The sequence below is a fragment of the Diplotaxodon limnothrissa genome, linkage group LG8 (genome assembly GCF_057381915.1).
Source record: "Diplotaxodon limnothrissa isolate DT_005_m linkage group LG8, D_limnothrissa_male_GT1.1, whole genome shotgun sequence".
Taxonomy (NCBI): Eukaryota; Metazoa; Chordata; class Actinopteri; order Cichliformes; family Cichlidae; genus Diplotaxodon; species Diplotaxodon limnothrissa.
The window spans coordinates 21725919-21751425 of NC_140603.1; the positions used below are offsets into that span (position 1 = coordinate 21725919).

The 25507-nt window shown below is 40.3% G+C and overlaps 1 protein-coding gene across 1 annotated transcript in view; it reads right to left on the reverse strand.

Moving 5' to 3' along the window:
- Positions 1 to 8853: 8853 nt before the first annotated feature.
- Positions 8854 to 25507, reverse strand: part of chst15b (carbohydrate (N-acetylgalactosamine 4-sulfate 6-O) sulfotransferase 15b) — a 42317-nt gene continuing 25663 nt past the window's right edge. Inside the window, exons 2-8 of the mRNA XM_085360873.1 lie at positions 21911 to 22516; positions 20206 to 20545; positions 16332 to 16472; positions 12804 to 12960; positions 11409 to 11565; positions 9865 to 10012; positions 8854 to 9338 (exon numbers count right to left, since the gene is read on the reverse strand). Coding sequence (XP_085216999.1) covers positions 9139 to 9338; positions 9865 to 10012; positions 11409 to 11565; positions 12804 to 12960; positions 16332 to 16472; positions 20206 to 20545; positions 21911 to 22351 — 1584 coding nt within the window. The 5' untranslated portion in view covers positions 22352 to 22516 and the 3' untranslated portion in view covers positions 8854 to 9138. The remainder of the gene's footprint in view (positions 9339 to 9864; positions 10013 to 11408; positions 11566 to 12803; positions 12961 to 16331; positions 16473 to 20205; positions 20546 to 21910; positions 22517 to 25507) is intronic.

Genomic DNA, 25507 nt, shown 5'->3' on the forward strand with positions numbered 1-25507 from the left:
AAATTTATTTCTGTTTTTGGTTTGTTAAGCTCAGAATGTCGCCCCACTGGGGACCTGTAAAGCATTTTTATCTATTTATCACATACTCAGACCTCAAGCTGTTCTTCAACAATGTCAGTTTTATAACACAGTGGCCTGGAGCCTGTTGCTGTACTGATGTGTTTCAGCACAGCCGCCCTCAGTTTCCTCCCAGAAAAGATTCCCTTCCTGAACACCTGTGTTTCTAATTCTTTGTCTAAATCTGCCCTGGCTATGACTGGGGCAGATTCCAGCTGGATGTGACCAAAATAAGGCCAGATGTTCACATCTAATGTCAGTGATATAAAGAGAGAGTTTTTTGAATGAATGAATGACTGAAACAAACTGGTTTAATATTGCAGCTGCATCCAGTGAACTGATACTAAAGCACTGTTCAAGAGTGGGCACCTCTAAGGACATGTGTCAGTTTTGCTTCAAGACGAGGATCCGCCCAGACACAGATGTAACCACATTAGAATTCTGTGCTGTTCTCAGATGCTTGGCTAGAGTCTGATGTGAAAGCTAATGCAGAGCAACGACCATAGATCCAGTGAACCTTGTTGAACAATGACACAATTTCAAGGGCACAAGAGGCTCAGAAGAAGCAAAGAAGTAACATCTGGTTTAACACATTCTCCACTTTTAAGAATTTGCCCTGATTAAAAATAGCTGAAGTGACAAATATGCCATATGGAGACTTGTCAACACTAAACAGAACCATATAAGGACAAGGAGGTAAACAAGCATGAAAGGCAGTGGCTTCCCTTATTTGTGGAGAAACGGCTTTCTAACAGTGCCATCGTGTCTTAGCTTAGTTTAGACTATGTGGAGAAAAAAACATAACCAGGCCAATCAGTAATAACAATCTCTGCCAAGGACCATTTCTATTTCTATGTGTGTCCAAAACAGATAAAACTGCATAGCACTGTATATCACAAGCAGATGTTTTCAGCCCTTCCAACAAAATCAGAAAGCTGAACAGATCTCACAGGACTGTTCTGTTTAATATTATCAGCTTACTTTTGCATTCTTGTGTATACTATTAAAAAAGTTAACTGATTAATATTGCTATATTTTACCTAACTGAGGCAATGGTTTTATTTTAAAGATTGCGTTCCTCAGTCTCTCTAACGTCAGTGGGCATAACTGGGCCTCACACAGCCTCTTCAGATACAACTGGCAGGCTATCAGAGCACTTAATTAGCATGATGGATTGCAAATGTTTGTTGCATAAACTTGTTTATCCAGTCTTTCTTTCTTGTTGTCACAAGAAACTCTCTGTGGCACTCTCTCTTACAGACAATAGAGACACACAGAACTGCGATTCAAAAGAATATACTTTTTCTTTTTTTTCTCAGCTCATTTCAGGGTATGAAGGATGGTTATGAGCAAGAATAGCAGCAGTAAGGTTCCTAATATAATTTTATACCCAGTTGGTCAAAAGTCTGAAGGTCTAACATTAACTTAAAGGACCACTATAGCATTAAGAATCCCGGAAGATCCGGGACAGTTTAATTTGACAGAAGACTAAAGAGAGCTGAGAAGGACAGCAGACAACTTGGAGGACAGCAAAAGAGTTAAGAGATATTTGATGAGAAGAAACGAAAAAACGATGGTGTAAAACAGGGAGCCCTCGCTGCTAAAGCCCTGCTTCGAAGCTTATCCAAACTGACAGAGAAGAAATGGACCTGGGGAGAAAAGGTCTCCCAAACACATCTAAGGTCCTGTAGTGAATATCATAAATGTGACCTGAAACACGATGTCTGCATCGTCATGCTGCTGGCATACACCCCCAACTCCTCTTTTTTCATGTTTTCCTTTTAGTCAACAAATCATATAAAAGAATGTTTTAACTTCTCATTATCTTCCAACCTTCCTAGCCTGTCTGTAAAACTTAGACACCAGCCCACTGATTTATACACAAATCTTTGCTTCTAACACAAAGTGGCAGTGGGGATCTAACATGTGTGCAGACTGACTGAAAATAAGAGAGTGGACGCGTTTATAGTAAAAGACAAAAAGCATAAAAAAAAAAACAGTGTAGCAACTTGTCTCATTCACATGTTTTTTGACAACAGGTCTCATCATAAAATTGAAAAATCGTATTTTGATGCTGCTACTATACCAGAGCTATATATTCACTCACAGGACATGAGGATATCTGTTTTATTTGTTACACCTTTCTAGTACCAGGATTCATAGACTCAACAAGGTGCTGGAAACATTCCTCAGAGATTTTGGTCCATATTGACATGAGAAGTTTCTGCAAATTTGTAGGCTACACATCCATTATGCAAATCACCACATCCAAAAGTTGCTCTGTTAGATTGAGATCTGGTGAATGTAGAGGTCATTTGAGTACAGTCAATTCATATTCAACCTGATGGGTACACTGCTCATAATCCCAATGTCACAGCAGAACTTGAGACTCATTAGACCAATCTTCCAATCTTCTATGGGGTCCAATTTTGGTCAACCCATGCAAACTGTAGCCTCAGTTTCCTGTTCTTAGCTAACAGAAGTGGCACCCTGTCATGGTGACTAGGCTGGACTCAAGTGCAGGACTTAGAACTGTTCAGACAGAACAAGGTTTATTTACAGCAGTGGGTGGAATAATTACATATGTACAGTGAGAGGGAGAAAAGGGGTCCAGGGATTCCAGGTGTAGGTCCAGGGTTGGGGAACAGTCACGCTCACAGTCCTCTTCAATCCGCTTGTGAAAAACACACACTCAGTCCAGATGTCCATACCTTTCCTCACTCACGCTCTTGCTCAACCAAAGGGTTTCCAGGGAAGGCAGGCTGGGGTCCAGGTAGGTCTGTGCAGGAGGAGATGGAGAACCAACAATTAGCCGCAGAACCAGGGAGCACAAGGAAAAATATCATAGAGAGCTGGGCTACACTAACTGAAAATAGCACAACAATCCAGCAAGGACCAACACTCCACTGAGGCCTTAAATGGTGTCAGGGGCAATTAGCCAGAACCAGCATCAGGTGAGTAGAAGGAGAGTGAGGCTCCAGGAAGGCACAGGTGTCCAGACGCCACCCTAGCAGAGAAGTTGAGTAACACATCTACAGCAGAAGCTTGACACACCTGGTATGGTCTTCTGCTGTTGTCACCAATCACATTCAAGTTTTGACATTACATACGTTCACAGATGGTTTTCTGAATACCTTGGCTCAGTTGTTCCTCTGAGCTTTGACATTAACAAGGAATTATCACCCTGAGAATTACTGGCCAATGGATATTTCTCCTTTTCTGACCATTTCATTGACTGTGTGGGAAAATCCCAGATTAGCAATAACGACCATGCCATGCTCAAAGTCACTTGAATCACCTTTCTTCCCCATTATGATGCTCGGTTTTAATTTCAGCAGGTCATCCTGACTACGTCCATGTATCTGCCATAAGAGGTTAAACAGGTGTACCTAACAAAGTGAGTTAGCGTATATCTACCTACTGCATATTTCTATAGTAATTTTTTTACTGATATTGTTCCATCATATTCTAAGTAAACTACTTTATGATTTATGACACTATTTCATAATTAAACCACCCTGCATACAACTGAAAGCTAATAATGTTGCATCCGGACAGTATGGAGAAGAAACAATTATAGAGCCTTTGATGCTACTAGCTAACTGTTTGCAACATTTCACCAACCTGGAATCTGATTTTCTTTTTCCTTCCTGGGATTTTAGTGACCACCTTTCCTGAAGGAGCTGTGGGGAATCACGTCTTCACGCATGTAAGTTTATTTGCTAATATTTATTTGTAATACGTGTTATGAGTTTCTTGGTGGCTTAGCTTGGAGTTTTGTTAGTAGCCGCTAGCACTTGCAGGCCGGTGTTGCTGAACCTCTTGCATGACGTAATTCTGGGATTAATATTGCAGTCATTTATGAATTATTACACTTATTTTAGTTAACTTTCTATGTTTTGGTCTCCTATTTGTGCACTATAATATTTATGTTATTGGTTTGTTTGAGTATGTTTTGTGTTGTTTCATTTTGCTGCATATTTCCTGCTGTCTTGTTTTTTTTTTTTTTTGGCTCACAACACTAAAGGACAGTAATATGTGTTGACTCTAGGAATGGAAATATGACAGCTTGTGCTAGAATATTTCACCTGATGCTTATGTCATCTAAGAATCAGGCAAATAATAGCTCAAAAATCCAACTTAGACCAATGCTACTTGATACTCTATATTTAGCTGGATTCCTTCCAACCCTCAGTGTTTATGTGCTGATAATTATGCTGATAATATATTTTCTAGATGTTATAATATCTACAGCTGATGCTGATATTATTATTATTATTATTATTATTATTATTATTAATATTATTATTATTGTCATCCAAAACATCCAAATTAAATTCAACCTTGTGCACCCAATTCTTGTTTTCTAAAGTTATTAAAGAAGAATTATTGCACCCTGGAAAAAGAACATCAATAAAAAAAATCAATAAAAGCCCAAAATTGCCTTTCATGCCCATGATAAGTGTATGTTTCATACTGTAGTCTACATACTGTTACATGCCCGGGTCGTAACTTATGACCACAACCCACATGCACATTAGTGCACTGTATTTCCCTTATAGTCTTTGTTGCCCTTTGCCCTGCTATGCTTGCTCTGTCCAGCTCTTCTGCTGCACACTGCAGCATTTCATAAACTCCACCTACATCAGCAGGATTCATCTGTGGGCTAAATTTCAAAGTTCCCCTGAGCTAAAGTTTAAATTCCTCATTCTCCAGCTTCTGCAGTGCTAGTTTTAGTATATACCTGTGGGAAGTGTTGAGATCAGAACCTAAATGCCAATCTGTTCAATGTTTGGTTATTCATTAAGAAAATTGAAATAGTGTGATCTAAGTGTGCATTTCAGAAAGTCTCTTCTTCAGTTTCTTCTCAGTCACTGTAATCTGTATTCCAGATTAGGATGAAAGATACTTTGATAATATTTGTGAATTCAAAGACAACTGAAATTGGTTGGAGGCTCTCACTAAAGCCAAACTCCTTCAGCCAGTCATATACACATCCAACTCTAAACACAGTATGCAAATGACTTGGAGTCACTATTTTTCCATTCAGATTGTCTTGATTTCAGTGAGGATAAAGTAGCCAAAATTGCTGGCACTTCGGGATTGCAGAGTGAAAGGGCTGCATTACCTTTTGAAAAACAGCAGCGAGAAGTAGAAGATCTCATGTCGTTAAACTGTTAAGCTCAAGTTTCTCATAGCTATTTGGGTCAGGTTGTCTTGAAGTTAAGATGGAAAACTACCACGGAATCCAAAGTACCATCAGGGTGTACACCCCACCCCTGGCGTCGTTGCCCACCTCTCAATGTTAAATACACGTAGACATTGAGGGCTAGCAGGAGGGACCATGCGTTTACCTGCTGCTCTCTGGCAGGTAGCTCCATGCCCTCCTGGGTTTTAAATGCACCTTAGAACACACATGCATCAACACTACAATGAGCGGGTGGAGGGAGGTTTGGAGTCTTCTCTCACCCCCATTCTCTGCGACCTGCTGGAGCGGGGGGGCTAGGAGGAGGAGTTGGCCGTCCGACTGCGGTCTGGAGTGTGGGGCCTCCCTGCTGCTGCGGAGTCGGGGCGGTCTGCCTCCCCCCACCGCAGGGAAAAGGGTAACACCACCTGGGTCTGGGTGCAGTTCCCCCCTCCAGGGGCAAGGGTACCTAGACCCGGTTCGTAGAGTACGCTTGGGGAGTGTGATCGTGTGTACAGCGTCTCTTTATGTCTGTCTCCACATTGGTTGAGTGTGGAGTAAGTGCATATGAGAGCATGAGGGTGGGAATGGATGTTTGTATGTGTGTGTGCCTGTATGTCTGTGTCTATATGTCAGGTTGGGTGTCAGACGCCACCTCTCTGGGGACATCTCAGGCCCTCCCTGCCAGTGGCGGACTCCCTCAGACATCGGTGCGTTGGTGGTTCTTTGTGTCTGGGGGTGGGCGTCCAGGTACACACCGGCTCACTCCTTGGCGGCCGCTTATCGGGGCCTGGAGCCTGGGGCTCGCTCGGGCCACTTCGGAGGTGGGGTGCCCCCGGCCTCTCGGCCTGGGGCTCGGTCACTCAGGCACGGCTGGCTGCCGGCGGAGCTCACGGGCGCGTCACTGCAACTCCCCCTGGCTTCTGCTCCACGGCTGCTGAGTGAGCCCTCATCTGGGACTCTCCTCAGCTCTTACTGAGACAGTGGCGCGGCTGCCCCTCTGTTGGTCTTCCTTGGTCTCTCGTGTTCTGGGGGCCTCTGGATGTCTGGAGTTTTGATCTCCTCCATACCTGCTTCATGCCCTGGAGGACGGGGCTGTGGCCCCCCCCCCCCCCCACGCCCTCTAGCAGATCATTACATGAAGGAACCTTTTTTAAAAAAAAACAAGCGCGTCCATGCTCACAGGTGTACACACGGGTGATCACACCCACAAACTACACCCTTTTTGGCTCCTACCTCAAAGCACACTGTGTTCTGTTGATCTTATGTGCTGCACAATAATGTTTAATATTTAGTATTTACTGTCATATTCCCATATATCATTGTGATGTTGTTTATTCTATTACTCTTGTTCTCTTCTGCTAGTTTTCTTTTTTCTTTCTCAGCAGGTGATCCAGGTGATTGATATATGCATTTTTTTTTCTGCTCATTCTGTTGGTTTTTGTTTTTTGCCCTTCTCCCCCGTCCCTCTTCTCAACTGTTTCTCTTTCCCTCTTTCTTTCTCCCCTTCTTTCCCCCAGTCAAGTCTGTCCCGTATTCAGTAAGTGAAAATAAAATAAACAATAAAAGGTGAATCAAATGGACCATTACGGCAAGGCTGGGATGGTCAATTTGGTAAAGTAAATCCGTTGGGTATCTTTCTTTGCCTTTAGACAACAATTCTGATGGCAAAAGAGCCAAATGGGACAGGCAAAAAAAAAAAAAAAAAAAGATGGAAAACTATAAATATTGTCAGGAAAGAAAAATTACTGCATGATTTTTCTGTTTTTTTAACCCATATTCAAAATCGAGGCACATTTTCTTAAAGCATCACAATGTTTAATAATAATATTCTCATTAATGATGGCGTTAATAATTGCTGTAACTTACTAAACGTCCTGCTAAAATCGAAGTTACAATTAGGTATAGTTAAGTCTTGTCTGCCCTCTGGTGTAGAGAATAGATTGTACTCGAATTTCATTTTCACAGTCTCATATTTTCGTAATTGAAGTCATGCAACATTGTTTTAAAGACGTGAAATATTGTTTTTTGGGGGAATTTTTCTGGCAATATTTTGCTCCTTTGTAGGTGTGCTTCTGTATAAACTGTGAAATTATTTGCATTGTTAAATTAATTTGAGCTATGTGTTTCAGCAACACTCTGCAGCTACAGAAGTCCAAGAATAAACAATGCTATCAATCAATTTTCCCTCGAGTTTGGGCCTTCCTCCAGACGTTGGCAAAGCGGTGACTCATTCAGCACCACTTATTAAAAGAGTATTTTTTTTTACCCTAGAGAAAATCCAAAAGTGGAGGAGTGGACATTGCAATCGTCTACATGCTGCTTATGATACTGATGACCCGACAAGACAGACTGCATGTAAGACTGTGCAGTGCTCTGTATGATTTGGTGATGTTCAGTACAGGAGCTCCACAGGAGACTGTGCTGTCTTCCTGCTCACCTTGCAAACCTCAGAACTTCTTTGTAAGTTTGATTCATGCCACCTGCAGAAATACTCTGATTACTCCGCAGTTGTTGGATGAGGTTGGAAGTGGAATGAGGAGCAGTACAGAGCACTAGTGGATAATTTTGTGGAGTGGTCTTGAAGAAATTGTCTTCTGGATGCAAATAAAGGACAGAGGACAGCTATAGAGCTTGTGGACCAGAAATGCTGATGTGGCGGAGGAGCACCTGGACATCCATGTCAGCAGCAGGCTGAACCAATACAGAGGCTGTATGCCAAAAAGGTACGAACAGGCTCTTCTTTCTTTTCTATAGAAAGAGATGATTTTTCAATGTGTACAGCAAAATGTTGGAGATTTTCTATCAGTCTGCTGTGATCAGTGTACTGTACTTTGCTGAGGTCTACTTGGGGAGCAGCATAGGAGGTAGTGACTCCAGCACTGGTTAACTAATGAGGTAGGCTGGTCTGTGACTGTACAGAGCCAGCCCAGAAGCTGTGATGGAGAGAAGGTTACTGAACAAACTGTTATCCATTATGGATTATCCTGACTCTCTGCACCTCTTACCGTACAGGCAGCAGAGCACCTTCTCTAACAGACTGATTAAGCTCTGCTGCAACAAAAACAGATACAGGAAATCTTTCATACCACATGGACTATTATGCATAATACAATATAACTATCTGGCAGGAAGTCATCTGCCAGATAATAAGTCCTTCAATTTAATTCAGAAACTATTTCTTTTAATTTCCTGTTAAAATCTCTGCTAACATTTAACATGAGACAAACCATTGTATTAATTTTGAGGATAACATATATTCCATTTCACATCTGTGTTTTTAACCTTTTAGTCTTGAATGAGGCCAATTTTAAGACTGCAGTTACACCTTCTTCACAGTAGAGGGCGCTGTTGTTTCACTAATCCATTGTGCCCCTACAAGCTCGTTTCACTATGCCATATTTACAATCCTTCTGATAAAGGTACAATCAAAGTAATTTGTCTCTGTGAGTATAGCTATCTTGGAAGAAAAGGACCAAAACTAGTAGATCTCATCTTTTCTCATCTCATCTTTCAGTCCTGTCGGACGTCTTCCTCTTTAAATTAATTAAACATAAAGAGACAACGTAATATCTTCAGTTTCACTATTTAATTTTGGTACATCTGGTTAAAAAAAACAACAACAACAATCAGGGCCAAGAACAACTCAACTCTCGCTCACACACTCTCACACAAAACCACCACACTTGCTTGTGCTATTTTTCTATCGTTGATTCATCTCTGCTTTTATAACTTAAAAAAATAATTTAAATAAAAAAACATAGATTTTATTGTTTTTGTTTTTTAATGGGCACTTGAGAGAGATGAAGTCCAAAGGGGCTGGTTGACACATCAGTGGTATTTTTTTTTTCTTTCTTTCTTTTTCTAAAATAACAGGAGTTGTGATGTTGGGATGTTCAGAGTTTAGAGTTATTCTCCCAGAGGAAGGAGTCGTTCTGCAGCACTTTGGCCAATTTTTCATTGAACGGTGTGTAGAAGTCCCGCAGGATGTCTTTAGTGATGGGCAGCATGGGTCCTAGGTTTTTGTCAGCTGGCCTCCTGGTGTTTGACGCTGGGCTTCTTGTGATTTCTGACTCAATTTCTTTTGTCAGCGGCCCTGTGAAAAACACAGAAACATTTCTTTCACACCCCCTCGTTCTGGTCCACTTATTTTGATTTTGACGCAACACTAAACAAATGGAACAAAATAGTGAGAAAGGTAATCACACCTTAGATGGTGTTGGCAGCTCTTTGAAGAGCTAAGTCTGAGCTTTGGGGCAATTACACTGTGGGATAAACCAGTGAGTTCAGAGGAAGGAAGCTTCCACAAAGCTGGAAGGGGCTGTCTTTGGCTGTCATATTCATACACTCAAACCTGTGTGCGTGTGTGGTAAACTGTTCACGATTACTCCTAAGTGGAGATTTTATACTCCCGTATTCTGCATCGACAGATTTTAATTATATCGTTGCATGCCATTTTAAAGTGACATTTGTTTGCACAGGTTTTAGGTCGACGCATTCGTTTTTCTAATAATCACATTCACTGCTACACTACATATCCATATTTGTATGTATCTAGGGCACTGTTTGGAACTGTACTGATCAGAGTCCCCATGACTACACTTACTCACTTGTTCACTTACCCAGGTTAAGGAACTCGAAGACTTGATGCATTGTGTATTTCCTGTTAGAGGCATGGTCTTCCAACCTTAGGACCAGAATTTGTTTCCTGCTGAAGATGGTCAGCCAGTCCATTAAGTACACAATGTATAAGCCAACTTGCAATCTGACCTGAGGGCACAGAAGAAGAAAGTCAACATGAGATAAGAAATTCCTATGCAAGGCACTTTTTCTTAGCAAAGTGGTGCATGCATCCTCTTCTTTAAGGAGATAAACAGGTGGAGGGAGGAAATTTTAACTGCTTTCTTTTTCGTCTTCTCCATGAATTCGGCTCAGTGATGCTAGATGCTGTGTAGGCATGTAAATGTGTAGTGTTTATTATTTGAAGTGAGAGAGGGAGATAAGAAAGAGGGAAACCTGCATCATCATCACAACCAAACTAAATACTTTACGGCCAAACATTATATAGTATTTCAATTTAGTTTTGCATCATAATAAGGTGATTTTCCCTCTTTTGTAAAAGTGCAAATTGAAATAATCTAAAGATTTAATAATCTTTAAATTATTTTCTGGTCAAAACAAGTATTTTAAAGATCTCAACTTGGGCTCTGGGAACACAGGATAGACGTTTCTTTTAATTTTCTGAGGTTTTATTTGAGACGTAGATTAAACCACTACACAATTCATCAACCCCAGAAATAAATGAGCACACTGATCTTTTGTGAGATCTCATCAAAGCATTTGCTCGTAGCCTAACCCTTGTTGAAATTGATTTTTGGATTCCTTTGTGACAGTTCACTGCAGAACAGTAGGTGTGCACAAAATACCCTGTCCTTTCGCCTTTTTAGCGAAAATTGAAAGGCCATTTAGAATCGATGATTACAAGCCAGCTCAGCAATTCCTTCTTTGTTAAATCAATTTGGTACAACAGTTTAGGTCAGACGTGTTCTCATGCTGGGGTTTATTTGTTTTTTTTCTCTAAGACACTAATCCAAGCTCTAAAACCTTTATCAAGAAACCACAGGCATGAGAGTCTGCTGTAGGGACAGCTGTAATGCTTCTCACATGGGCTAATAACTCTTATAGATATTTGCGGATGAACAATTAGGTCATCGCTAGAGAGCAAACATGCTTATGAAGGGCCATAAAGACTGTTGGAGAACCTCTAAATACAAGGCAGCATAAAGGGAAAGCCAACAGAGGACAATCCTCATCCCCATCTCACACAGTCTGCCTCAGGGTGCTATGAGAAAAGCTGACCTAACACCGGCCCGGGCACTGGCTGGCACTAATACGTGGTCCATGAGTAAGAAGCAAGTTCACAGGAAAACGAGCTTTTGTAGTACACAAAGAGGCTTGAGGTGTTGAACTGCTCAGTGGTCCCACAGTGCTGCCAATCCTTTCCATTAAGTCTGTCCTGCGAACTTTAGCGTTTGCTAATGAAGCACGGACTTCTCTCCATCTGTCTTTTCTTACTTTCTTCGTTCCCACCAGCTAATCAACTGGTCACTAAGTGCCGCTTTTCAGCGGAGCTTTGAGACAAAAGCAGGAGGCGGGGAACACTCACTGGCATGGCGTTGTTGACGGTGGTGTTGTACACACAGGAGCGCATTGTGAACTCCGTAAGGCACCCCTCAAACAACTGCAGTGACTCTGACACCTTCTCGTGGAAATCCTCTGCAGACTTATTGGCACTACCAAAGTAAAGGTAGTCAGAGTACAGCCTGCAAGACAAGAGACAAATTTGAACATGGAAAAGACATCTCATTATGTTTCAGGTTTTTGTCTTCAAGCATTTACAAGCTGTAATATCACAGATATATTTCCTCTTCTCTGGTATTTTTAATATGTCTCCTAATTAAACTGTAGACAGTCATCATATTGGTCCAGCAAGAGGAATCCCCAGTGCCTCAGCCTCCTCTGACAGCAAATTATTTTAGCTTGTTAAGCCAGCCAGATGTTTATTGATGCTGGCACTGGTCTTGACTCTTATCTCTGTCATCTTAGTGCTTCCATTATACTTCTGTTGTTCTCTCTTAAAATGAAAAAAGATATTTCGATTTTAATTAAGCTGCCAGATTAAGTGACAATTAAATGAATCAAAATAATCATTTGGGGTTCAATTTACTAAAAATTGCTACTCTTGTTTGCTTTCAGCCAGCCCTTGTGAAAGATTTCTCTCTGTAATTAATTTGATCAGTCAGTAATGGGTTCCAGAATTGACAGGCCTTCACAGAGAAACCCAGATGTCCAAATTAGGACCTACAATTTGGTATTTTGTCGTTTCCAGTCAGTCTGTTAATGTTTTGTATTTAGGCTTTTTTTCTAAGTCAACCAAAAGTATTCATAGTGAACTCAACTCAGTTCTTAATGGTTGACTCTATGACTGAAACATGTTTCTGCCCATATGTCAAATGAGAATGAAAGGGAATTGTGGCGACACTGATCCATATAAACTCTAAGTTGCAATTTAGTTTGAAATGTAAGATCGTATAGAGGAAATGCGGTACAGGGTGTAAACTGATCTCACCTAATAAAAATGACACAGCTAATCTAATTGAGCATGCAACTCATTTTTTCCTAGAATTGTTTCGGGGGAGAGGTTCCACGGGCCACGATTTGACAGACAGAAGCAATTACAGAGCATGCTTAGACATTCTCAGAAGTAAAAATCAACATTAACAGCGTTAAGAACCCTCCCCACCCCCGTCTAAACACATTATCACACAGGCATTCAGCTGTAAGGTCTCCACATGTCTGATAAAGGCATCATAATGATACTTTTGTAGCAGCCTGTCTGAGTAAAAGTCAACACATCTCTTGTGACAACAGGTCTTTTGTTTCTTATGAACCTGGAAAATGTCTGTCTGTGTCAGCAGTGTAAACACTTATGATAGGGGTGCAAAGACATGCACATCAGAACTAGATCTGCATCATCGCTAGCAAAGCAGATTTCTCCCACCTTTCCACTGGATCCCTGAGCATGACAATGAAGCGGGCATCAGGCTGCAGGGCATGGATGAAGTCCTGGATAAGGAAGGGAGGCTCTCCCTTTGTTGTGTTGTCATAGAAATATACCCAAGCGTTGTTATCCCACATGGTGGATGCGCTGGCTTCTCCTGGAAAATACAGCCACAGTGCTTCAAGTAAAAACATGCACACATACACAAAAATATTGTGCAGTCACAGACACTTTTAGTTTTTAGTGTAAGGCTCATTATTTGTGTTTTTTGTGTATTTTTACCAAATATACACAGTACAGGATCCCTGTTAAATTACATCAAATTACTGTTATATGTGTTATCTTACACCTAATAATCTAAAACAACATAAAAACATCATACTAATACACTTTTGTATTGTTATTTTAGCGTTACTATTCTTATCACCATAAACGTATTTTATTGTAAAATGTGATGTTGATTGATATTTAAAAAAACAAACAGAATTTGGTATCTCGTTTGGCTTAAATGTAAACTGGCCAAATGTTATTAATCACTGAAAGTTGGGTTTTAGATAGTGGACAATACAAAATAAACAGTTTGGTTATTAAGAAATAATGGGCATGTATTGGGAAAACCATTGTTGTTGTTGTTTTTGCAACTAATTTTTAAGCCTATTTTCATTTTTCATTTCCGTTTTAGTTTGTCATTACCTGCAAATGATTGTCTGAGATTTAAATCGCACGTTGTTATGAAACTTGAAACATACAGCCTCTAAATTAAAGCTTGAAGTAAAACATGAAAGCAAAGGTCAATAAAATGAGATGTTCTAAAGCAAGTGCTCAATGGGAGAAAAAAGAAATAAAAAAGACAAACAGCAAGGGCAGCTAAATAGTACAATGACTGCAGTCTTCAAATCCTTGTCCAGACTGGTGCTCATACCAAGTCAGAGGACATTGTTTCTCAAACAATTTAGGACCATAAACTTTATCAAGCCAAGCTGAGAAATGATATCCTGGATTCATTAGACTGTCTGCGCCTTCATTATCCTCTTATCTGTGAAGCAAAGCTGTATTTGGAAGGAACACAACAGGAGCCTTATCTGCCTCCCTTCCTCAGAAAAAAAGGGACGATAGCCAGGGCCTATTTTTTTGCGATGAAAACGGTGAGAGCGAAACAGGATCACTGTTAATGCTGTTAACACATAAAATGATACACACTGTGATCAAGTCTATTTAAAGGTCTCTGTATCCATTAAAAGGGCTTATTTTGGTCCAGAAGGAGGGCTGTACAGGACAAACAAATGCAGGAGCCAGACTGGTCTCTCTGGTGTTTCATAGTGGCTGGGTCTTGGCCGGGGGTTGAAAAGAATCAGAAGCCCAAGATCCTGGCCATAGGCCTGCGCCGTGCTGGGCTCTCCCAGGGCATCGTGTGAATACTGAGTGGGGTTTTGCTCCCCCACACCCCTCTAACTAGGATTATTTATTTGAAATCGCAAACAAAACAGTGCAACATGCTAAGCTGCACCCAATGCAGCGAGCCAAGTGTGAAAAGCCTGTTGTTGAAAATTGAAATCAGTTTTTCTTTGTGACCGAGCAATTTCTTTGACACAGTGTTTAAGCGATGGAGGGGGAAAAAAGACAGAAACAGATAGTTGCAGAGGGGCTGGAGACAGGATATGCAGATAGAGGAAGGAGGTTTGTAAGACTTCACCACCCACTGCGGGTATTATTGCTGTCCTGACACACACACACACACACACACACATTCACACACGCATGCACACAAAACAATGATTCCCTTATACAGCACTTCAGTGAAGTGGCTAAGTGAGGCAGACGGAAGTCCAGTATTATTAAGCTGTTAGAGCCTCTCTTTAAGGCTTAGTCACTAGCTCGTTTAGAAATACCTTCCCTCACTGAAGTGAAAGTGGCTGCTACAGAGCGGCCCCATGCTTCATCCTCACTACCTGCTGCTTTAATAGTAGTTTTGTAATATTGGACACAAGATTACAGGCGAAGTTTAAAGTGAGTGTCAGGTCACCCCAGGCCCAATGCTATTGGCTGCAGCCCGACGAGGGCACAGAATGCTGCAGGACCACGTTCTATAGATGGATCACAACAGATACATGACCCGAGTAATTAATAAGATTCTCAGTAGAGAGTGGGGAACAATAGCTGTTCCCTGAAGCAGTGAAAGAAAACAGGAAGACAGAGGTTACACTCAACAGGAAATGTTTCCGCTTAGAAAACTACCAAGAGATGCGATTAGCAAGAAGTCAGGCAATGTTTTACACACTATCGCCTGTATCTTGTTGGCTTAGCTACCCAAAAACATGTTATTCTGATGATAATCAGTCTGTAATAGTTGGGTATTTTTTTGTGTGGGGAAATGCTGATATGCAGTTTCCTGTCATAATGTGCAACTCAAAGTTTGATTTACTGTGCTTGCATAGCACAAAAAGTGCAATATGATATTCAGTGTTTGCATTCTGCGCAATCTTAGTTCATATTAAATGCAAAATGTAGCTGGGTCACTTTGGAATATGAAGGTTTTGATGACAGTTAGATTTGAACTGGATCAAGGAATGATTTGTTTGAATTATACCTGCTCCTGTCACCTCATATTACTCACAGTGTATTTATTCAAGAGACATTTCATTTAAGAGCATCAGTTCTTGTTTTCTTGTTCAAATATTGCAACAGTCCGCTTCAAAACTTTGCCTTTGGACTCAAATAAACCACATAGATTTGTTCGTCTACTGCGCAAAATTGTATGTCTGCCCTGAGACAGACTGCTGCCCGCACAGACATCTTGTCCTCTAACTGAACCTCTATATCGTTGCACTCAAGTCATTTCTGTTTGCTTGCAAAACTTCCACTTCTAAATCTCTGCTCCTGCTCCCAGCATTTTGCATAATGAGTGACAAACCAATTGCCAAGTGGTTAGTACTTATATCACATGGCTGCTAATCATCTGAGCAATGGGTACCAGGTTTTATGACCTTTCCCTGCTCTTTGGCAGTCCTTGTTAGATCCATTAAATTACTGCAATGGGACATAAACCAGGAAGGTAATGTTGCTCACATCCACTGGAGGCTGCTGTGCAGTAGGCATAGGGCAACTACAGTATATGTAGGTATTCAGTTGTGCTGACTGTTTAATTCTAAAGATTATAATCTTCTATTGTATAACTTTTAAAGCCTTTGTTAGCAAGTTACAGTAGCACCAAGTAGAAACGACACAGAGTGAATTTTCAACCACCCGGAAATTAAACTAGATTTGGGCCAGATGGTGGATTTGAACCAAGGACCTTCTTACTGTAAAGACCACCATGCTGCCCAAAAATATTTTAAGTCTATTTTATAAATCTCGGTCCCAATATGCTACTAAGACGATAATTATCCATGTTATCCACACTGGCTAACAACTAGTGGTGCAGAGCCCAGTTGGAAAATGCTTCAATAAATTTTAATTCGAAGTGTTGCAATAATATATGTTATAATAGTTTCATTTCTACAAATGGGAGCTGGCTGTCATCTCACTTACCTATGATCATATCAGGTTGGCTGGATCTGCTGGTATTTGCTGTGAGGTTGCCCTGGATTTGGTAAGCAGCCTGATCGAACAAGTCCAAGTAGTCTTCCACTGGGTATCGATCATGGAAGCCCTCACTGAGACGAATGATACCTGACAGAGAAAAAGATGTTGACTTTAGGCAGGTATATTTTAGAATTTTTTGCTAAGTTATTACACTTAAAAAGCTGTTGGAGTGGATACGTTGGCTTTAAATGGGATTCTAGAAGCAAAAGTGGGTGTGTTTTCAGTCCCGCCTTCTTGTTTCTCTACATGTGTTTCTGTGCTCACACTAAAGGGGGTCATTAGGGTTTTGTTGTTGTCCTGACTGCAGGATGACCTAATAAAATCCAAGTAAAGATCCAATCCAAATTCAGCAGGGAGTACTGTCTCTGCTCACTTTCTCGTCTTTCCAATTAAAGGCCAATGTCAAGTTAATCCTTAAAATGCAGGACTAGCAAATGCGTTTTCCATCTTAGCTGCTGTGGTGTACATTATAATTATAATTTAGTAGGCTATCGTGGAGATATGGTTTAGGACTTGGGAGCATCCATGCAGCATAAGGATAATGAGGTAACTCAGGCGGCTGTTACTTTCAGCGATGCTTTGATGGTGTCCTATTAAACCACCTTTTCTTAGGAGGAAAAACATGATTAGAAAACTCAAGTAAACTCTCCAAACACCCAGTCTGCATCATTACTCATCCAGAACGGTCACACTTGTATGAGGTGTGATGGCTCTGGCGAGTCTTGCTTCAGTGCTTTTCTTTTTTTTTCCCCGTCCCTGTGCTTTTTCATATGAATTAGGCATAGAGCAGTTTTCAAATAGGCTGTGTTTCTTGATGGGAACTGTACACAACAGACACATCTGCTTAAGATTCAAAATGCTCCTCCAAGAAAGTTATGTAGCACGGATCGCATCAAATCACCTTTTTACTGCATCGACCGAGCAGCGCCTCGAGGGGGATCGAAATAAATAAATACAAAACAAGACCATTTGAATTCTGTCTTAAGAGAAAAGTGCTGATTAGCAGCCCGAAGTTCATGACTAGAAGGAATAGAGAGAAAGAAAGTGACAGCAAAGATGAAAGCGCACCCAACGAGGGGGAACAGTAACTGAGGGGGACCTGTGTCCTTGGGATATAACTGCATTTGCTGCTATGCAACATCACAAGCAGCAGAAAACACGGAGCATGAGGCAGACAAATTAAGGCAAACAACTCATCCACAACCCACAGCTTTACGAGCTTCAAATAATTATCAACTCAGATTAAACCCAACACATTAAAATAAGTATTGCATGCAGACTGATCAATCCACCAATTAGGTTTTGTGAGTCTCGAAAGGATTAGGGGCATAGTCAGCAACTGGATAAACTTCAAAGGGATAGATTTGGCTGTGACACTTAAGCCTCTTTTGATATTTGTGGTGAGAATTTGGATGATTTTTTTTCCAAAGATTGTGGCCAATACTGTATGTAGTGCCCTTAACAAGGAGTACACCAAAGCCATGAGTGAATTTATTCAAATCATTAAGTAACCTTTAGACAGACAGCTGCTGGAAAAATAAAATGTCAAATTAGTCATTGTTGAGTAGAAGAATAGCCCCCATCCCCAGAAATCACGGTGAAAATCGAGCGCTCGTATTGCACTCGTGTTATAGCGTAGCTTCATTTACTAAAAGATAATTATAAAATAATCTGAGCACTGCATATACAAAATTCAGTATAAAGCTGTTGTGTTATTGACTTCTGATTTTGAAATCAGAACTGAAAACAGAGCCATCGGTCAAAAGGCAGATCGCTCCCCTAAAGTTTAACTGCTGGGCTTTGTATTTCTTTATTTCAGGCACACATTAGTGAGACGCACGCGCTGACTCACTCGCTGATGTCCGCATCCTGGGCTGATGAAGGATTCCCATTATTCATGAGTCTTAATGACTCTTTCAGTATCAAAGAGAAACAAAAAAAACCTCATAGGTATGATGATCTGCTTGTTTAGAGACAACAATGCAAGAGAGAAAAAGAAATCTTGGCCTACTTAAGATTTTTACTACAAGCCTTATTATCAGCTAAATTTGTAATTAAAAATATTTCAGATGTAAGAGGAAATCGAGTAAAGCCTTCGTGGTGTCTAAAATCACTAAATCAAACCAAACAAGCGATTTAACATTCAACTTAAGGGTGTCCAGAGGGTTTTCTTCTCACATGAGGTGCATTCAGTCTCACTCCCGGGTCTTGCGTATCTTTTAATCCCATCTGTGATGGTGTGGTGGTTCTTTTTACATCACAGATGCTCGTGGAGGAAGAACACCACAATGTCAGGCACACTGTTAGAACTGCCATACGACCCAGATGTCTGCTGCGAGGCGGCTCTTACTTCTTGACGCACAGGGTTTTCTCTTTGTTTGTGCAAATGACTTGTTCGAGTCACCACCTGTTCAAACGCCTTGAGTGCCAAAATTATAAGCCGGAATTTTGGCAGTAATTTGTGTGCGTCTAAACAAACAAGCCAATATATTAACAGATAGTGTTAAACTCTCCATGAAATTGGCCAGTATTTTCACTATTTATCCATTATTTATTCAATATTCTATCCAATAAGAAGTAACAACTTTAATTGCCTTTATGCAACAGCTCTATCATAAAATGGAAAGATTTGTTGTGTAATTAAATAAACCTATAATTGCTCTGTTACTCTTTTCAAGGAGAGTGTAAAATTCAAATTTATGCACAGTGGGAACAGCCCAAATGATGCACCTAGAAGCTGAGGGAAGCAAATTTCACGGTAGAGAGATGTGTCGCAAGGAGCGACTGCAACATTAACGTGCTAAACAAGTGCAAAAAAACAGCATGCGTGGGTTCAGTGTGCCTGAAGAAGCTTCGGTTGTTTTTATGTTCCTTTCAAGTGCTTTCTACCACAGAGATAAGTCTATGTCACAGATGACAATAAAGCACAGTTAATCTAGCTCCTTCTGCGTATAGTTCTAGTCGAGCTGTTAATGAGCTTTGTTAGCACATAAGCTTAACCACACATACCAAGATGAGAAAGTTGCACTGGTAAGAGTCTAATGAAGGTGTAGAAGTACGCAGGAGGGGAACAGGGAATGGTTATAATTCAAATTGCTGCATAAAGATTGTAAATATACAATTAGGGATGTTGATCTGGGTCAACTCTCAGGCAGAAAATTAGCAGTTTCTGTTAATTGTAGTGCTTTTGTTTTGAGTATTAATTTCCCTGTAATTATACTGTAATTGCACTGGGAAAAGCTTATATAGCACCTTTCTTCTTAATTTTGAGCACTGAAAGCACTTTCTACTATAAGTCTCATTCACCCAGTGACACACACATTCATACAGTGCTTTTATCTATCCCTAAGCACTTTTATCTAACATTCACACAAACATCAGGGGCATCAGGGTTCAGTATCTTGCCCAAGGTTACTTGGGAATATAAAATATATTAATATAGATACATAATACGCTGGACAGCCGGGGTAGAAATTGGTAGAAAGCCTGAGACAGCTGGAAACTGAACTATATGGAACTAAATGTAAAAACAAATACATAAATGTGTATTTGTTTCAGAAAAGTCTTACTCTAACATTATTGTCAGTCAATACCCAAAGAACTCAAATTACCAACTAAAATATGCAGAAACTGTGCAATTCACGCATAAAACAATATGATGATAGTTATAGCATAGACAATTTCAATATTATGTCACTTAGTGGTTTTGTGGGGTCCACTGAGGCTATTTTACTGCCAAAATAATGACAGTGACTTGAGCTTAGCATATGTCATGGTCCCAGGCTCCCTTACCGCTCAAAATTACGTGTTCCTTACTCACCAAAACGTTTGCGGGTCCACCAGTGTGGCTCTTTGAAAGTTGTGAACTTCACGTCCGGGTGCAGCTTTAGTCTATCATACAGGTCTGTTGTGCCGCACTTTGGCTGACCAATGATATAGAAATAAGGAAGGCACCGCATGCGGTAGAGTTTCCTGTTGTGATGAAGCAAATGTTCGTGGAAAGTGTTCCTCAAGTGCTGGAAAACTGTTCTGAAGCGCCGCGAATAGCGTCCATATAAGTTTGTCCTGTATGGGTCGGAAGTGATATTCCCAGTGTATTCCTCATACCAGCAGGGGTTCTTGACACCAGGCAGAAATTTGCGAGGGATAACAGAAAACATCTGTAAATGCAGAGAAAGCAGGTTGCATCAGTCTGTTAGGCCATTTAGACATTTCACGCAAAACTTTTTGTAAACTCTCAATTATCATCGCACGGTAGAAGATGAATATGTTTGGGGTTTTTTGTATAGCCTACAGACCATTATTTTGGTAGGACTAGGCAAGCACTGTGTGCGTTCATGACAAGTTTGTGCAGCTAGAATGTGGTCTCTGGCAAATCAGACTTATAATAAATTAGAAACACAAGCAAGTGGCTTCATGCTAAATTTGTTGAGCAATGTTCCAATAAACACCAGCACACTCTATCATATCTGTACTGCTGATGCTCAGCCACATAGTCCAGCCATTCATACCTTTTTCCTTGTTCTGGAGGCTTTTTTGCATTCAGTCTGGTCTTGAATAGTTAAAACGAACATTAGCTGAATTGTGTTTGAGGGACTGATTTGGCCAGAAGGGAACATTGCAATTTGTGGCCATAAAAACAATCTAACTCAGATCCATTATCCACCCTCACACTCACAAAAAGAGCTTCAAATTCATTGTTGAGTAAGTGTGGAGGTGCAAACTCACAAAATGTTAACTTTCATTCTGGTAATTTTGTAACCAGATTAACCTCTAATCTCATCTCACACTTTCTGGTAGCACTACACATGAGCATGCATGCATTCATTCACATTGTTAAGATGTTATTTTTTTCTTTTTGTTGATGAAAGGCAGCAAATAATCACGTCACTATGACTTGCTTGCACTTTGTAAGACGTGGCTACTTTAAGGACAATTAATGCCGGATCCATCCACAGATGCAGTATTGATTGTCCTGCAGCCACTCTCTCCAATTCATTAGGTTGTTCAATAAGAAATTAGTTATATTGCAAATAGCCCAAGCACAAGCCATTATCATTACGATTAGCAATTAATTGAACTAAGCTTTGAGGTGAGACGAACAGTAAGAAAGCCTCAAGGCCAACATGCTGAAGGACCTCGAGATGGCTTTGAGCTTAAGGGGACCTATGTAATTATCTGGTTTGGCATAAAGAGTTATAGAAGGATTTCAGTGCAGGTTTATCTCTTTATGAATTAAATTAGACACTGTAGCCAATGGGGAATTACACCAGAGTAGCCGTATTCAGCCCTGGGTAGACAGCATGTAGGCAGGAATGCTGATTTCAATCACCTTTTCAACACATTTAATTATAGCACAAGGCTCTTCGGGCTGATTAAAGGAGTAATATAAATAGTTATATAGTACTGAAGTATGAATTTAATCAGTTTTAAATAAATCAATTTTGTGATAGCATTTGATATCCAAAGCCAAAGTCCATGCGTTAAATTGGAAAAAGAATATATAGAATAATTTGGATACTCACATGTGGCTCACTCTTAACCAGTGCTTTAAGCTCCGGAAGCTGTCTACTGCTCTGAAACTCCACCTTAGATGCAATGGATTTGACCACCATTTTAATATGTATGTAATCCTTGACCGAGGAGAGATTAAAGGTTAAAGGTCCTGGGCTGACCAGGCTGCTGAAGTGATAGGGAGAAGGGGTGAGGAGAAGGCCCTTTTTGTCCCCAGTCAGAATGTATGAAGCCGTGATGAGGAACATGACAGCCAGGCCAAACAGGAAGCTGTAGACACGGATCTTTCGGAACCACCCCAGGTTGCTCCATCGTCTTGGTAGATCCCGTTTTACCTCCAGAACTGCAAACAGGTTCATAGGTGTTTCATCCACCTGCAGGAGTAGCGGTCTCTTGCGGTAGTCCTCCACCGTGGAGCCCAGCAGGCTGTACTTGTAGTCCATCTGTGTCATGATGTCCACAGCCTGTGAGTCCCGGGCGTCCCAGCTCAAACACAGGGAGGTGTTATGGAGCAGGAGCCTTTCAGACAGGATGTTTTGAGATGGGTAAATAGCCAGTAGTTGATATCCATAATGGGTTATGGAGAACAGCCCACCTCATCCACTGACTTCTGCTAACTAAATGGAGACAGAGAAAGAAAGAAAACTAAGTGCGATGACTAGGTGTCAACATTATCTCACTGTTTTCATTATCTGGCTGAAATATTGTAAAAGAGCAGAATTATTATAAAAAAACTCATTTAAACCTCTCTGATTGTGTGAAATTGTGACGTTGCTATATTGTAATTACCTGCTGTGAATACGAAGAAAATATAAAATTGCAGCAGCTCACAAAATGTCAACATTTCTACCTCAACAAAGCGGTATAATCATGAGAAAAATGTAACTAATTGGAATGACTTCTTAAACTTCCTGTTTCAATCAGACATTACAGCAGCGCTCTACTCATTGTCCATCCTCCCATCCTTCCTGTGCATTGGAATCACAATATGGAAGAAACGATAAGGATGAGAGAGACATTCAGCCCAGAAACTATGAGGCTCTCACGGGGAGGGACATAGATATAAGAGATACGCAGCCGGGCCTGGACCACAGGAGGGATTATATTATCAGAAAATAGTATTCCTCACTGTGAAGTCACTTGGATCAACACTCACCTGCAGATAAAAAAGAACACCAATGTCTAAAGGGTGAAAGAAATGTTGATCTTTAAAGATAATGCTCTCGCAGTACTACCTTCTGGTTTTATCCTTGAGGTTTTCTTTGTGTCTAAAGGTAAGCCATAATGATTTGCTCTGAACAAAATACAGCAGGATGACAAAAAGGATACTTTTTAAAAGGGTGAGCAGAATGATTTTATAGCTGAAGGCTTTGGAAATGTTTCCCATCTTCACACTTGGAGCTGCATATATATATATATATATTATACCCATGCAGTTGAAGCTGATGTATGCCATTCCTGCTCTTGCTCGCATACATCATAAGATAAGGGCACCGTGGAAGTGAGTCATTGCTCGTCCTCACAGCTGCTGATATTGTCTACCCCCAGCTACCCATTGCAGCTCTGTATTCCAGCAGCTTGCAGGCAGAGCTGATAAGAAGACGGAGTGACTGCCTCCCTGCTCAAGCAATGTCATTTACCCCCCGCTGGGCCATCAGGTTCACCCCACAGCAACAGTCTTTCTAGGAAACAGGTGTCGAAATAACAAGCTCTGCTCTGAAAAGGTTCCTTTCCAACCTACAAGAAGTTCACCTGACAGTACCTTCAGTTTGGAAAAGAAAGACGCAGATGTAAAATATGTTTTTGCTTTACGCCAGCAAAATAATGGATCTTAATCGATAGATTCTTCAGTTAAAGGATTGTACACTATAATCACAGCACTAAAGTTAGGATGACATTTACAGAATTAGACCTAACAAGCCCGCTGATTACTGTTGATGAGCATATCACTCTTCTGTATCACTCTTCTGTTCTGTTCCTTTATCAGTCAATTGGGGGTCATGGCAAAGACTACAAGGATGAAGGCAAAGAAAAATGGTGCATGAGGGTTACATATGAAGAGAGATCGAGACAGGTAAAACAGATGGATGGAAAATGCAAAAGCAAATAAGGGACGGTGTCATTGACACAACAATGTCACTCTCAAGGGAAGTTGCATCTAAATCAATCAGTCAGCTAGCTGTAGCAGTGGGTGACTGGCAGCTTGACAAATCTGCTATACTCATAAAGCAAATATGTTGCTCCTGTCCATCAAGTATGATGAAATAGCTTAACTGGAACTGAAATATGTGTAGAGGGCAGTGGACAAAGAGAACACAAAGTTGCATCATCTACCTTTTTCAGCTGATAAACCTTTAAATCTGTAATAATTAAAGCATGGATTTGAAGACTATCTGCACTGAAGGCCACCCGTCACATTCATTTTTCCACCTTTAGCATCCTTAATGCCTCTGAACACTGCCTGTAAGAAAGTAGCTGAAAAGTTTTTTTGCAACTAAGTTTTAAAGCATTAGTAATAATTCTTTCAATAATGTGTAATTAATCTATATTAAGCATTAAAAAATCTTAAACTATTATCTGGCCACTAGCTATTCAGTTCAATTCTTCCTATTAAATTCAGTGTACTGATACTGTGTTGCACCAACAACAAAAGTCAACCAAACAAATTTAAAGAGGAAACACAAAAATCTAGGTATAGTTTTACTGCTGATATCTATCTGTACTGACATCTATAAATAAGAGAAACACCCTTCAATCATCAATATTATTATGGGTGTTGACTTTGCATAGTTTGTTCACCAGCTTCCCTTGGCAGCACACATGTTTGAAACGCCACAGACACAACAACCAGCTGAGCAGAATCGCGTGAAGCATAAATAAAAAAAAAAAAAATACAAATAAATATTATGGAAATCTGTTTATGTTTCATGTCTTTAAAAGAAGAAGAAAAATGGCATAAGAAATATTGGATTTTTTTTTTTTTTAATTGACAAATATTGGTATCTGTCCTAAGAGTCCTATTGATCGGGCTCCAATGCCCTGCAGCTTGTGAGTAGTGAGACTAAACCTCTTTTGAAGAAAGAAATCTCATCTGCAAATATGTCTTTACTCAAATGTAATGCAAATGACTGTGTGTGTGTTTTTTAAAGATAAAACTTGATATCAGACTAGGCTGAGATGTTTTAGCTATGAATAAAAAAAAATTGTGTGCATCTATCTGAATAGAACAGATTTGAGTGCAATATAGTATAAAACCATTTGTGTGCGTGTTCTAGTATAAAACCTGTTGAAAAGCTTTTTGTGCGTGCATCAGTACTTCATTTTCAGGTCTTTTTCAAACCACAGAATAATAAGACAGGATAAATTTGATAATACGATTTCGTGCTTTGTAAAATTAATAATGATCACTAAATATTTAATAAATTATTATCGCACAATCAATATCACCAGTAGTTTCAGATTTTATTTGAAATTGGCACTGAGAAATGAAATATCACTCATGTAGGGAGACCGCAGGTCAGGAAACTGGTTTGGCTGGAAAGATCAAACACATAACCACACAGATAACTCAAATTCATAATAACTGTAATTAACTTTGAATACATAAG